Raw genomic sequence first — 14,801 nt, 5'->3', positions numbered from 1 at the left:
AACAATGGCACTACAATACATTAAATCCATAATATCAATAAATGTCAGTGGCTTAAACTCACCCATCAAAAGGCACAGAGTTGGGGGATGGATCAGAAAACATAATCCAACCATATGCTGCTTGCAAGAATCCCATCTGTCACAACAAGATAAACACAGACTTAAAGTGAAAGGATGGAAAACTGTCATACAGGCTAACAGACCACAAAAAAGGGCAGGAACAGCCATTCTCATCTCAGATACAATAGATTTTAAATTAAATAAAGTAATAAAAGATAGGCAAGGACATTACATAATGATTAGAGGATCAATCAGCCAAGAAGACTTAACAATCATTAACATCTCTATGCACCCAATGAGAGACCATGTAAATACGTCAAGCACTTACTGAAAGAATTTCAAAAATACATCAATAGTAATACAATAATAGTGGGAGACTTCAATACCCCACTCTCACACTTAGATCAACAAAGCAGAGAACCAACAAAGATACAAGAGAATTGAATGAAGAGATTGACAGACTAGACCTCTTGGATATTTTCAGAGTCCTTCACCCCAAAAAACTGGAATACACCTTCTTTTCTTTTCTTTAATCAGAGCACTCCTTAGCTCTGGTGTATGGTGATTAAGGAATTGAACTTGGCATCTCTAAGACTCAGGGATGCAAATCTTTTGCATAAGCATTGTGCTATCTCCCTGGCTTTTTTGGTTTATTTATTTGTATTGCCAGCAAGGTTATTACTGGTGTTGGCACTATGTTGGAGGTCTTTTTTTTTTTTTATAGGACAGAGAGAAGTTAATAGAAAAGAGAGAGAAAGATAGACATCTGTAGACTTGCTTTGTGCTCATGAAGCTTCCTCCCTGCAGGTAGGAGCAAGGGCCCAAGCCCAGGTCCTTGCATATATGTACTCAAGCAAGTGTACCACTGCCTGATTGCTTTGTTTTGATTTTTACAGGAGGATATAAAAGTTACTTTTTTTTGTTGTTATTAAATCAAACTTGATTTTGAGAGATGACTTTTTAAAAACTTAATTGTCTCACATTATTTCAATCTAGCAACTAGAAATATAGTCTATAAGAACTACAAAAGTTAATTAGCTTTCATTTTTTACTGCCACTCAATGGTTCTGAATTCTTACACACACTATTTTTTTTCCTACTAGCTGATGGCATCTATATGTTAACAGTTCATTGCATGCCTATGTTTCTTTTCTTCTCTTTTCTTTTTTTAGTTTTAATGAGAAAGAGTAGATAGAGGGGAAGATGCTAAGAGGGAGAAAGAGACCAGAACACTGCTCAGTTCTGGTTTATGGTGGGGCTGGGGATTGAACCTGGGACCTCAGAACCTCAGGCTTAAAAGTCTTTTGCATAACCATCATGCTATCTCCCCAGCCCTTCTTTTCATTTTAGACACATTTTTGTCACAATGAGCAAAGGTCAGCAACAATGAAAATCACTAGAGTTCTCTGGGTTATAATCATTGGGAAGTCCCAAGTGCAGAGATATATGAGGGACTGGAGAACAGGAGGGAGATAGAAACGAGGAGAGAGGAAAATGTGGGGAAAAGTCATCCAAGACGTGGGAAAGAAAGAGGAACAATGGAGAAGTGAGTGAGAGAGAGAAAGAACTTCTTTAAGGCACTCAAAGACAGTGGAATCCAGAGTCAGAAAGAGCCAAAAGCAAATAAAAACTGACAGAAGAGATTATTCTGGAGAACTAAAATAAAGGATGGGAGTGAGGCAGGGAGGAGACTGCTTGAAAACAGGTAGGAAAACAGCAGAGGATTGAGAGAAGAAAGGCAGACAGGCTAGGAAACTGAACCTATTGTGGGATGTGTTCATGACCTGAATAGAGATGCTAATTGCCTTTCGATACATGTCTACCTGTACATTGGAGTTGAGTTTTTTCTACCCCTTGTGATCTATCAAAATGGAATCCATTTTTCTTTATTCCTTAATAACTCATAACTATACCATGACAGTTGCATTAACCATCCCCTCGTGTTCGAGTACCATCATGGACAAGGTTGATACTGAGTGTTTGCACACCTCTATCTCAGCCCAGCACCATAAAGACAGTGGCAGGACATAACTAGTCAGTAGTCATTGCACTGTAGAGTGATGCAAATACCTAAGAGAACAGAACAGGAACTCTTCATAAAACTTAGAATGCATAGATGGGAAATAAAAGACTTAAAGACTTGAGACTGCATAGATTAGAATCTGCCAGAATCTTTTCAGAATTTTTTTTCCTTTAGTAGTTTTCATAATATGTCCAGGGAAGGTTGTCTCTGTTTTTAGTTATCCAGGGAAAAGACCGTCTGTAAATTACACTCAGATAAAGTGAGAGAGTTGTCAGAAGGGTTGGTGACCAGTATAGAACTTTACTACAGCTGACCCCAACACCTTTGTACCAGTTATTGGAGAGGCTGGGTTTTTTTTTTTTTTTTTCACCTCATATATTTAAAGAAGAGTAAGTACTTCCTCCATGCTTAAGCACTTCCTGTGGACATTTCCCATTAGTTTATATACACTTGCTACTGGGAATTCCTTACTACTCAGGTAATCTCATGGTAGGACGATAAAGTCCACCCCCTCCACTCCCCCAGTTAGTGCTGTACAAGCCACAAGGAAAGATGGGCTCTTCTGGGACATGCAAGCAAGCCTCTGGCAGCCTCTGTGCCTGCTCAGCTCTGCCTGGCTATGCTCAGAGGTCAGTTTTGCTCTGGTTATCTCCCTGTAGCATCTGCTGCTGACACTACCACCTCCTCCTCCTCCTCTTTTTTTCTTAATTTATTGCTACCAGGGTTATCTAGGAGTCTTGGTGCCTGCACTATGAATCCACTACTCCTGGCAGCCATACCCCCACCACCCTTTTTTCTTCTTTCTATTTTACTGGATAGGACAGAGAGGAATTGAGAGGAAGGGGAGATAGGGAGAGAGAGAGAGAGAGACTGAGAGAGACCGAGAGAGACCGAGACCTGCAACACTTCTTTACCACTTGGGAAGTTTTTCCCTTGCAGATGGGGACCAGAGACTTGAACCCAGGTCCTTGTTCATGGTAACATGTACAATCTACAAAGTGTGTCACCACCTGGCCTCTCTGATGTTTATTAATTTAAGAATACTACCAAAAGAACAACCCACCAACAACATAAAAAGATAATGACATTTTATAAATTTTATTTAAATGTAGCTGGCCCCAATTACTGCCATTTTTTAAATATTTCTTTTGAGTTATTTCTAACTTACTTCAGTCACAAAATTCTTTGAAAAAATTCACATATGCTAGTATGGCAGAGTATGAACATGAAAAAGAATGGACTTTTTAAAAACAATTTTTATATTTATTTATTGGATAGAGATAGTCAGAAATCAAGAGGGAAGGGAGAGATAGAGAGAAGAGACAGAGAGGCACCTACAGCTCTGCTTCATCAATCAAAGCTTTCTCCCTGCAAGTGGGGACCGGAGGCTTGACCATGGGTCCTTGTGCATTGTAACATGCGCTCAGCCAGGTGTGCCAGCACCAGGAATGGGATATTTTAATAGAAGACTTAGAAAATACCTCCTTAGTCTAATGAAAGTATAAACTACTGGAAAGGAAGTAATTCTAGTCTGGGAGCCCTCTTTATTTCTGTAGATAATAGTTACTTTCTGTGCCAGGAAGTCTTGATACTGCAGAGGGAACCATAGAGTCTGGATGCAGGGCTGCAGGGGGTAGGTCTGGACCAGCCAGCAGCTCTTGGATGAGACATCAGTCATTGCCTTGTCTGTGATGTCCTGTCTCACTGACTCTTCTCCCCACAGACATTTCCCTTTACGTGTCATTTCAGATTATCTTCCCAGTTCATTGACCATTTCCTGCATCTATTTTTCTCACATTCTGCTTTCAGCCTATTTCTAACATTTGTTACCATGTTTACATTTTCTCCAGCCTTCTAAAGTTTCTGAAATTCTTTTTGTGTTACAGTAACAAGTGGTCTTCCTTGGCATGGTACTTGTTTAACTGAGCTAGATCTCATGTGTCAAGAGAAAACTGCATTTTAAACCTAAACATTTGTATTTGGTTTGATTTTGGAACTGAAGCCATGAAGACTTCATCCTCTTCGCCTGGCTTTGTAGAGAGCATTAACAAGCAGCAAAGAAGAGCTACTGGCTTTCACTTAGCATTCAAGCTAATGTTGTTCATATTGTCTTATTAGAACACCTGGAGAGTGCACGTTCTAACTCAGGTATACCAGCTGCACAGAGAGGTGAGTTTGTCTCATGGAGCCAACAGTCACCCAGGGTATGAGGTCCTAGTGCCATGGTGCGTGGGCACACACATTGGAGAGGTGCCCTAGAGTAGACTCCCTTATGGCCTTGCCACACTTAGAAGAATATGAATATATATATATATATATATATATATATATATATATATATATATATATCTGATGTGTAAAAAATGTCTAGTGCTTTAATCATCTCCCAGTTTCTAGAAATAAAATTTGAACTCTTGAACACTGTCCTTGGAGCTTAGTGACTCACTGTTCTTTGTAAAAAGGGAACTGATTAGGTTCACCCCCAACCCATGTTATCAGAATCTTTGTTGCCAAAATCAGACATAGAAACAGAATATTGACCAGAATGACTGTTTCTTTCTTGTTACTGATGATAGAAAAGAAGATATTTTAAAAAGATAAGCCAAGTAGTAAGTAGTGATTTATTTATTTATTTATTTGTCACGTGCTCTTCAATATTTGATGCTCTGCTTTTGACTTTGGGGTTAAAGGTGAGGACAGGATTATTCACAAAGTTTGGGTTATAAATTAAAGTGCTCACATATAAACATCTGAAACATATAAAGTAAAAAAGAATGGGCAGTAAAACTAGTTAATCATATTGTATGGCCCTTCCCCCAATAATTGGGGTAGGCTCCCACTCACTTGCATTCTAAGACCATATAGCTCTGACATCATCCGAAATGCCCAGCCGGCTAAGTGAGAACTTGGTTTTGGACAAATCAGTGTCTACAGCTTGCCTCTGCTGCCTCTCTATGTGACTTGAAAGGGCCATTCATTTTCTAAGTTATAGTTAAATTATGTCATCGGAAGGATTGTTGTGACGAGTAAGAGACGTCATCCATATTTTTTCCTTTGTTTTTTTTTCTTTTGTTTTCTGTCTGTGTTTTCAGCAACGTCAGTTGATTACAGTTCCTTTGCAGACAGATGCAGCAGCTGGATAGAGCTCATTAAACTGAAAGCTCAGACCATAAGGCGCGGATCAATTAAGACAAGTAGGCGGATGTTTCTACCACATTATGATCTGAGAAGCATATCCCTGATTTCCCAGTGGTGAAGGCTAGACCTTACTGCCCCATAACAACATTGCCAACCAATCATGTATTAGAGTGTGAAAGCTGCAGACTTTCATGGCCATTTAGCACAAGTGACTTGAAGGATCTGTAGACTTGTTACCTTGAACTGTAGAATTGCATTTTTATTTTATTTTTTTTTATTTTGTGAAAGTATTTTTAAAAGTACATAGATAGATGTCACCCTTTAGCTTTAATGGGTGAAAACAATCAACTCTCTCATTGAAGGACTCAAGGTACTATGTAGCATATGGCAGTTGTCAGTTTTCCAAAGTATGCTGTCCAGAAAGTTAAAGAATGAGATATTTCTGGAGAAAACATATTTCATTCTGTCTCACTGCTAGAGTCAGAAGCATTGCTATGAACTTCTTTATCTTGCTCTGCAGATAGGTTAGTCCATGTGATTTTGGTATACTGTGATATTAATGTATTTGAGTGAAAGAGTGTAGAGTACATTAAAAGAGAAGGGCCTATGATAGTTTAGAAGACCAGTGGCAGCATATGGAACCAGCCAGATCTGGTTTTGAATTGTGTAAGTGCCATTTAATAGCTGTTAGACCTTGGGCAAGTCAATTAACTTCTCTGTACCTCAGTTTCCTCATGTGTGAAATTGAGATGATACCTGTACTGCCAGGTTGATGTAAGGATCATACACATATATGTGACTTGCAGTAATTATTTGGTAAGTAGTAGCTGTTATACAAAGAAGTTTTAGATAGCCAAGATCATTTGTTTTTGTTTTTTTCTTAATTATGAGTAGGTTGGCTAAAGAAGCTTGGCAAATAAGCCTTTTACAACTTGGTTATATAAGGTTTATCTACAAGTTGAAAATGATGAAGTCATTTGAAAAAGATGAAAAAAAAAACGCACTGGAAAATACAACTTTCACACTCTTTGTAATAATTTGTTCTTCCAGCAGATAATTTTTAATGCTCTGCCGCTTTTCTTTCTCTTCACTCTATAATGATCATTGTATGTGTAGCCACACTGCATCAACATTTCTTTTGCAGGAATGCCATTTTTCTTCCAAAAGAATTCCATTTCAGCATTTCTTCTCACATTTTTTTTCTTTATCTCTTTAATTGCATGCAGTGCATGATAATATCTTTTCTCTCATGACATGGCTTAGCCTCACAAGACAGCTGAATGTTGTCACCACTTTCTTAAACACCTTAGGGAGTAGTCCAGTTACCAGCATCCGATCTTAAAATACTTTCTCTTCTTTCTCTGTAGCTGTGACCGTGGAAAAAGCAAGCCCAATGGGTGAAGGGAATTTCCGGAATCGTTCTGCACCACCCTGTGCAAACTCTACAGTTGGGGTTGTTAAGATGACACCTCTTTCTTTCATTCCTGGAGCGAAAATTACTAAATATCTTGGGATAATTAACATGTTTTTTATTCGGGAAACTACTTCTCTTCGTGAGGTAACATATCTATTATAGACATCGTTTCATTGTCTTTGTGAGATATGTTTGATTTTTGGTATTAGTGACAAAATGAAACATGTTTCAAGTTGTTTGCTGCCAAAAATAATAAAGGTACGTGTTTTTTTCCCTAGTAGTTTCTCTGGATTCCAGATTAAATTTAATAAACTTCACATAGCAGCTAGTATTTCACAAGAGTTGTGTTGGGCTTTAGCACATTTATTATTATCAATAATAGATCCTTATCATAGGGTAATTAAGAAAATTTATCCATGTTTGATTAGAGGTTTCCAATAGTCCTGAAAGAACCTTGTAGTTTTCTTAGTAGTTATTTTCCAGAGATAAGGCAAATTGCAACTTTAAAGGGGTTATATTTCAAAGTAGTAGGACTCTCTATTACAGTTATATGTCTGTGGGCATAATTTATACAACTCTATCATTTCCTCTCAAAAAGGATGAGTCTGCTTACTTCCATTTTCTCTATCAATGCATGAGAATTTCATTTATTAGGTTTTCAGCTGACACTGATATCATTAAGTGAATTTGTTTGCAAGATAACAGTAGTGATGTTTACTTGATGTGGTCAAAATTCATCAATCAGCCTGCGATACCTTCTGTTCTATAGAAGTTTAAATTCCACAGAAAGATCATATAGATACTGTGTGTTATCGTTATGGGAAATGGCTGCTGAACACATTAATATCATAGATAAGGAAACATTTAAGTTACTGAGTGGAACCCTAAATTTTTCAAATTCTGCTTTAGTGGCAGTTTGCAGTCTTTTGAAATGTGTGTTCACTACAAAGATGCCTTAGCTGTGCGCTTCCCACATTATTTCACCAGTAGTGTTCCTCCATTTAGATGTACGTCCTTAAGTGGAGCAGCTTTCATAAGAACTGCTAGTATGGGGCCGGGTGGTGGTGCACCCAGTAGAATGCACATGTTACAATGCCCAAGGGCCCCGGGTTCATGTTCTAGTCCCCTCCTATGAGGGGAGGCTTTATGAGTGGTGAAGCAGTGCTGCAGGTGTGTGTGTCTGTGTCTCTCTCCCTTTCCACTTAATGTCTGTCTTTGTCCAAAAAAAATAAATAAAACCCAAAGCAAGAAATATAAACAAAGCAAAATATTTAAAAAGCAGACAGACAAACACTAAGTTCGTATGGTGTGTTCTCTCCAGCACCCAGCACATAGTCCTGCTCAGGGTCCACAGAAGATGATTTTGTGTTCACCAGCGTGTTGTTTCTAACATGTGATTACTTGGATTACCTTTAAGACAAATGAGGGTTGTTTGTTTGTTTGTTTTGTTTGTGGGGGAAGATGCCAGGGATTGAATCCAGGACTTGGTTCATGCAAAATGTGTGTCCTGCCACTGAGCTACTATATTCCTGGCCCTCAGACAAAGCAATTTGTTTTATTTGTTTCCTACCAAATGACTTTATGGAGGAAATGTTAACTTACAAGATTTGTTGTGACAGGTGTATAGTTTCACAATCCCCTAAAGTATGTGGCAGCATGCCTCATGAAAATAGCTTTTATTTTTGTATTATTGGATAGAGACAGAAATTGAGGAAGGGAGGAGAGAGAGAGAGACTCCTGCAGTTCTGCTCCATCATCATGAAGCTTACCCCCTACAGGTGGAGGACCAGGGGCTTGAACCTGGGGCCCCTGCACACTAGTGTGTGCATCCAACCAGGTGTGCCACCACCTGACCCCTCTGAAAATAGTTCTTAAAATCATCCTAATTATGTTGTAGAGGGAAAGAAACTTAACTTGAGCAAAATATTCTCAAAAACCTTTTAGTGTAGCATTAAAATCGATTGCACATAGAGGTCCATTCAGTTTGACCAAGAAATCTGGGGATGAGAAGCTGAATTGATGCTTTTTCCTGCTGTTCTTAATCGCTCAGGGATATTTGACTGTTTTGAGTCCATAAAGAGTATTTCCTAAGTGCTCTTTAATGCTGAAGCAACCATGCTCCAAAACACTGCTTCACAGTAGGTTTCCCTTCAACAGAGACTTGTAGTATTAACTTTATGGTAAAAATATCCCCAATTTTGTGGATGAGCGATTTGTTCACAGCCATTTAGTCCTTTTAAAATTACCCTCTGGGAGCCAGGAGATAGCTCCCCTGATAGGGAATGTACATTGCAATACACGTGGCTTGAGTTTGAACCCCAGCCCTATATGGTAGGTGCTCCAGGACCAAAGGAAGTTCCAGTGCTGTAGTGTCTCTCCCCGTCTTTTTATCAAAAATAAAAAAGAATGGAAAAGCCATTTGTGGATTGTAAAAGCGGGTATGCATAGGCCCATGGTTACAAAATAAATAGCTGAAAGAAAAAATAAAGAAAATTGCCCCTCTCTAATTTCTTCTACTCTGCTATCAGAAGTTCTTGATTAAAAGGCAAGAAGAAAACTGCTAAAATTAAAAGATAAAAAAAAAAGAGAGAGAGAGAGAGAAATATATACTGAGGGGGCCAGGTGGTGGCACACTTGTTCATGGGCAGAGACCTGGGTTCATGCCCCTGTCCCCACCTGAAAGGGAGAAGCTTCAGGATCGGTGAAGCAGGGTTGCAGGTGTCTTTCTCAAACTCTTTATCTGTTAATTTCTGTCTCTCTCTCTCTCTCTCTCTATATATATATATATATATATATATATGTATGTATATATGTATATATATATGTATGTATATATTAAATGATATATAATTCTAAACTACATATATACTCTAAAAAAAGAGGCAATGAGGACTACGTCATGGTTTAGAGCTGGAAATATGGTTATCAAGAATACTGTGTTGTTCAGACTTATCTGTTTAAGTAGTAATGGGAATGATTTGCTAGTGGGAGAGAATGAAGATGAGGGACAGGTTGGGGTCTGCCTCCACCATGTCCTACCTGTGTGTTCACAGGTGGCCACAGGCATGTTACGGACTCTCTCAGCTCAGTGTCACCATCTGTAAAGTGAGAACATAACCTCCTGTTATAGACATGTGTCCTGTGAAGGTCTGTTTGTTCATTCATGCCACACACCCCATTTTAAAGGAAATGGGGACCAAGAGGTGGCGTACCTGCTTAAGCACTCACATTGCAGTGTGCAAGGACCCGGGTTCAAATCCCCTGGTCCCCAGCAATAGGAGGAAAACTTCACGAGTGGTGAAGCAGGGCTGCAGGTGTCTGTCTCTTTCCCTTGCTATCTCCCCCTCCTTTCTCAATTTCTCTGTGTCTATCCAATAATAATTTTTTAAAAAAGAAAATGAAACATCCTCTGTGAAGATCATTTCAACTTTTAAAAAGAAAGGTTGATACATTAATGTGAAAGACCCAGAGCATCACTCTGGCATATTTAGTGCCAAGTATCAAAGCCTGGACCTTACATCTGCAAGTCCAGTGCTGTCCCTCCTGGGCTGCCGTCTAAGCCGTTTTTACAAACGCGCTTTAGCATTTTATGTACATTCGCATGTATGTGTTGATAACTTGCTGTTCTTCTGCATGTTATGTTTTAGGAAGGTGGAGTCAGTGGCTTCCTCCATGCTTTCATTGCGGAAGTGTTTGCCATGGTGAGAGCTCACGTCGCTGCTTTGGGAGGGAATGCTGTCGTGTCCTACATCATGAAGCAGTGCGTCTTCATGGAGAATCCAAATAAAAACCAGGTGATGTGTAATTACCCATCTGCTCACTCCCCACCCCTGACCTTTCCCCTCCTCATCTTCCCCTCAAGAAACAAAGTGCCTTCAGAGCACTTTGATTTCAGACACTTAAAATACTGTCTAAGGGAGTTGGGCGGTAGCTCAGCAGCTTAAGCGCATGTGGTGTAAAACACAGGGACCAGCGTAAGGATCCCGGTTTGAGCCCCGGCTCCCCACCTACAGGGGGGTTGCTTCACAGGCAGTGAAGCAGGTCTGCAGGTGTCTATCTTTTTCTCCCCTCTGTCTTCCCCTCCTTGCTCCATTTCTCTCTGTCCTGTCCAACAACAACATCAATAACAATAATAACTACAATAATGAAAAAAAGGGCAACAAAAAGGTAAAATAAATAAATACATACATACATACATACATATATATATATAGTCTAAAACCTGTGCTAACAGGCCTGACCACATGGAGGCCAGATGTTGTCCTCAGATCCCATGTTTTAGAATGTCTTTATTATTTTTTTTTTTTCAGTTTTCTTAAGACACTTAAATTTGTTATTGAAATTTCCCTTAAAAATAATGAGATAAATAAATAATGGTGCTGGGTGGTGGCACATCAAGTTAATCACACATGTGCAAGGACCTGTGTTTGATCCCCGTTCCCTACCTGCAGCAGGGAAATTTCACCAGCAGTGAAGCAGGTCTGCAGGTATCTCTCTTTCTCTCTTCCTCTCTGTCTCCTCCCTCAATTTATCTGTGTCCTATCAAATAAAATAGAAAATAAAAAGGAAAAAAATGGCCTCTAAGAGCAATGCATTCATAGTGCAGGCACTGAGCCCCAACGATAAACGTGGAGGCAAAAAAAATTTTTTTTTAAATTAAGGAACACTATGAAGAGGGGCCAGGTGGTGGCACACCTGGTTAAGCACTCCCATCACAGAGCACAAGGACTCAGATTCAAGGTCCTGGTCCCCAAATGCAGGAGGAAAGCTTCACAAGTGATGAAGTAGTGCTACAGGTGTCTCTCTGTTTCTCTTCCTCTCTATCTTCTCCCCATCTCAACTTCTCTCGTCTCTATCCAATAATAAATAAAATGAAAATAACAGTATTAATAGCTGGCTTCTCTGAGTCTCCTGTGAATTGCCCTCTTTCCCTGCTTATTTTTCTTTGGGACTGGTCACTTTCCCTGTAACGGCTTGCTTGGATGCCTTATCGCAGCCACCCTTATATAGTAGCAGATTATTGAGCACGCAGTTAAGTCTGTGACTGAATGCCCCATCTTGTTTCATAGGCGCAGTGTCTTATAAATGTCAGTGGTGACGCGGTGATTTTCGTTCGTGAATCCGAATTAGAAGTGATATCAACTCAGCAGCCGACTGCCAACTGCCAGCAGTCCTGTGCTGGAGGAGAAGTCACCACGTGAAGTGATGAAGTGATGGGGATGAGGGACCTCAGCCCAGTGAATCATCTCTTTTGTTACCGTGCCAGACTTTTTTTTTTTAAGAGAAAAAATTTGAACTAAATTTGAGATAATTAAGGAAGAATTGCTACATTACAAGGGTAGATTTGATTTCTCTGGAATCACTTGAATGCGGGAAGATCTTGTTTACAGATTCTAGACAGAAAGGTTCCTTAGAACCTTAACCCTTCCGTAAGTTGTCTCAGAGAAATACAACAAAAATAGAAGGCATGTGTGATTTATGCTGATTTTTAATAAAATTGTTATTTAAGAAAGATGGAAAGCTTATCTGGAAACCTCATTGGCTACCCTAGTGTCTCTCAGAAACACTGGCCTGAACTCCTCAAATTATTGGTAGAGGAATGTGTGGGTGGAAATGGAGAAAACTTTTCAGAAAATTGCTACATAGGTTTCTTAATGTGTCTTATTTTGAAGAGGAATTTGATAACAGAAAATTGCTCTAGTAATCTTTTAGGGAGAAATTTAAATGTTGCAGCTTGTATCCCCAGTGTGTTCTGTTGTACAAGAGAAAAAAAAAAAAGACATATCACAGTTGGTGTCTTTTCACTGAAAAACTTTGATAAATCTCTTAGGAGGTAAGAAAAATGACTTTAATTTCAAAACTGATTCTGTTTGAGCTAACATTTGACTTGTCTAGAACAGGTTTTGCTCTGACTAGGAAGAAAATGATCAGTGGATTTTGTTGAAGTAGAGAAATTATAATTGATCTAGTAGGAATGGTAAATTATTTTCTGATAAAGCTATTCTTTACTCCTACCAAATAAAGAGAACTTTAATGACATACTAGGGATTTTTTTATGGTGACTTAGACCGTGTTTGGCATAGAATTTGAAGATGTAACTTGAATGTAAATATGCTGCAAAATATTGAATGTATACATAGAAACAGTTTTTGTGTCAATGCCAAATACCTATTATAAATGAACCTTAAAAGAACATTTCTCCTCTGCACAGTAAATATTTCTTTACAAAGCTCGTGATCTAGCTCTTCCAGGATAACAAGCGTTTTAAAGATTAGAGTTATTTCCTTGTATCACAGGTGTCAATATTTTTCTGTATTTTGTTTATAATTTTATTTTTTAAATAAAAGTTTATAAAGATGTATGGATTCTTCTTAAATATCTCTCATTCTCTCCCTCTCTCTTTTTCTGTTAACTGCTGTGATGTAGTACTGAGAGTTGCCTGAAATCATTTTTCACCTGATCTTCATTCCTTCCTTCAGTCAGCCAACAACCTTCATTCCTTCAATCAATAGCCATTATGGAAGATCTTGTTCTTAATTCTGGGAGGAAAATACATACAAATATCCTGGTGGGCATTTTGATGGCCTGATAGGTGGGGATTCATTCAGCTGTCAGGTGCCTATTGGGTCTCAGGACAAAGCTTTACCAAGCAGAGAATAAAACATAAATTAATTCCTACTCCCCTGGAGCTTATTTCAGTGCTGCATTGACTAAACAATTTGTAGAAAAATGATAGATGGCACTATAACAATTGTTGGTGTTTACTGATTATCTGCTCTGCCTTCTGTAGGCTTGCCAGGGAGCCTAATACATGTGCTTTTGTTTTAATCCTTTTAATCTTTATGGAACCCTACTAGGCAGCTACTCTAGGTGAGCCTCATACAGTTGAAGAAGTCAAGCAAAGCATTCTCACAACTCACAGAGATGCTCTGAGTAGTGGTTCCAGGATCCCAGCACTGACCTGTGGCTCTGAAAGACCTACTTTCTTCACTCAGGAACTGTATCTTGGTTGGCTTCAAGGTAACTTCCCAAAAGAGTTGACATTTAAGGTAGGTTTGGAAAAATGCAGGTAGTTGACTGGGATTGACTATTCATGGCTTCATTCTGTCATCAGTCTGTTCTCCCATCCCCCTCAAAGTCATCCACAGCCTAATCTTTAGGACCTGTGAAATCATTACCTGGGGAAAAGGACACTGTGGGGCTGAGTGGGAGTATATCTGGTTGAGTGAACATGTTACAATGCACATGGACCTGGGTTTGATCCCCCAGCCCCCACCTTTAGGGGGAAAGCTTTGTGAGTGGTGAAATAGGGCTATAGGTGTCTCTGTCTCTTTCCATCTCTGTTTCTCTCTACCCTCTTGATTTCTGGCTGTCTCTATCCAATAAATAAAGATAATAATAAAAAATATAAAAGAAAAAAGTTGCAGATGTGATCAAAGTTAAGGACCTCAAGATGAGTAAATTGGAAGGACTCTAGATTCCTTAAAAATGTGAGCTATGGGGGCCAGGTGGTGGCGCACCTGGTTGAGCGCACATATTAACAATGCACAAGGACCCGGGTTCGAACCCCCGGCCCCCACCTGCAGGGGGAAAGCTTCATGAGTGGTAAAGCAGGGCTGCAGGTGTCTCTCTCCCTCTCTCCCTCTCTATCACCCTTCCCCTCTTGATTTATGGCTGTCTCTATCCAATAAATAAAGATAATAAAAAATAAATAAATAAATTTTTTAAAAATGTGAGCTATGGGGAGTCCGGCGATAGTGCAGTGGGTTAAGCACACATGGGGCAAAGCCCAAGGACCCACATAATGATCCCGGTTTGAGGCCCCCGGCTCCCCACCTACAGGGGAGTCGCTTCATAGGCAGTGAAGCAAGTCTGCAGATGTCTATCTTTCTCTCCCCGTTTGTCTTCCCCTCTTGTCTCCATTTCTCTCTGTTCTATCTAACAATGACGACATCAATAATAACTACAACAATAAAAAAACGTGGGCAACAAAAGGGAAAGTAATTTTTTTAAAAAAATGTGAGCTAGGAGGTTGCACAATGGTTAGCACCTTGGGCTTAAAAGCCCGAGGTCCCAGGTTTGATTCCCAGCATCACATGTACTAGAACGATGTTTTGGTTATTGCTCTCTCTTATAAACACGTCAAAGAAAGAAAAGAAAAGGGAA

General features: G+C 39.4%; 1 protein-coding gene across 23 annotated transcripts in view; it reads left to right on the top strand.

The window, feature by feature from the left end:
- Positions 1–12,993, top strand: part of C2CD5 (C2 calcium dependent domain containing 5) — a 109,031-nt gene extending 96,038 nt beyond the window's left edge. For 10 of the 23 annotated variants that reach the window (XM_007517895.3, XM_016185924.2, XM_016185922.2 and 7 more), the window contains 5 exons: positions 4,202–4,252; positions 5,176–5,277; positions 6,589–6,779; positions 10,283–10,429; positions 11,705–12,993. In XM_007517895.3, the coding sequence (XP_007517957.1) occupies positions 4,202–4,252; positions 5,176–5,277; positions 6,589–6,779; positions 10,283–10,429; positions 11,705–11,836 (623 nt within the window). In that variant the 3' untranslated portion in view covers positions 11,837–12,993. The remainder of the gene's footprint in view (positions 1–4,201; positions 4,253–5,175; positions 5,278–6,588; positions 6,780–10,282; positions 10,430–11,704) is intronic. The other 13 variants (XM_060194503.1, XM_060194505.1, XM_007517893.3 and 10 more) reach the window with 4 other exon arrangements.
- The last annotated feature ends 1,808 nt before the right edge of the window (positions 12,994–14,801 follow it).

Source organism: Erinaceus europaeus, chromosome 7 (assembly GCF_950295315.1).
Source record: "Erinaceus europaeus chromosome 7, mEriEur2.1, whole genome shotgun sequence".
Classification (NCBI taxonomy): domain Eukaryota; kingdom Metazoa; phylum Chordata; class Mammalia; order Eulipotyphla; family Erinaceidae; genus Erinaceus; species Erinaceus europaeus.
Note: the sequence above shows the minus strand (reverse complement) of the source record. Positions and strands in the feature narration are given on the sequence as shown.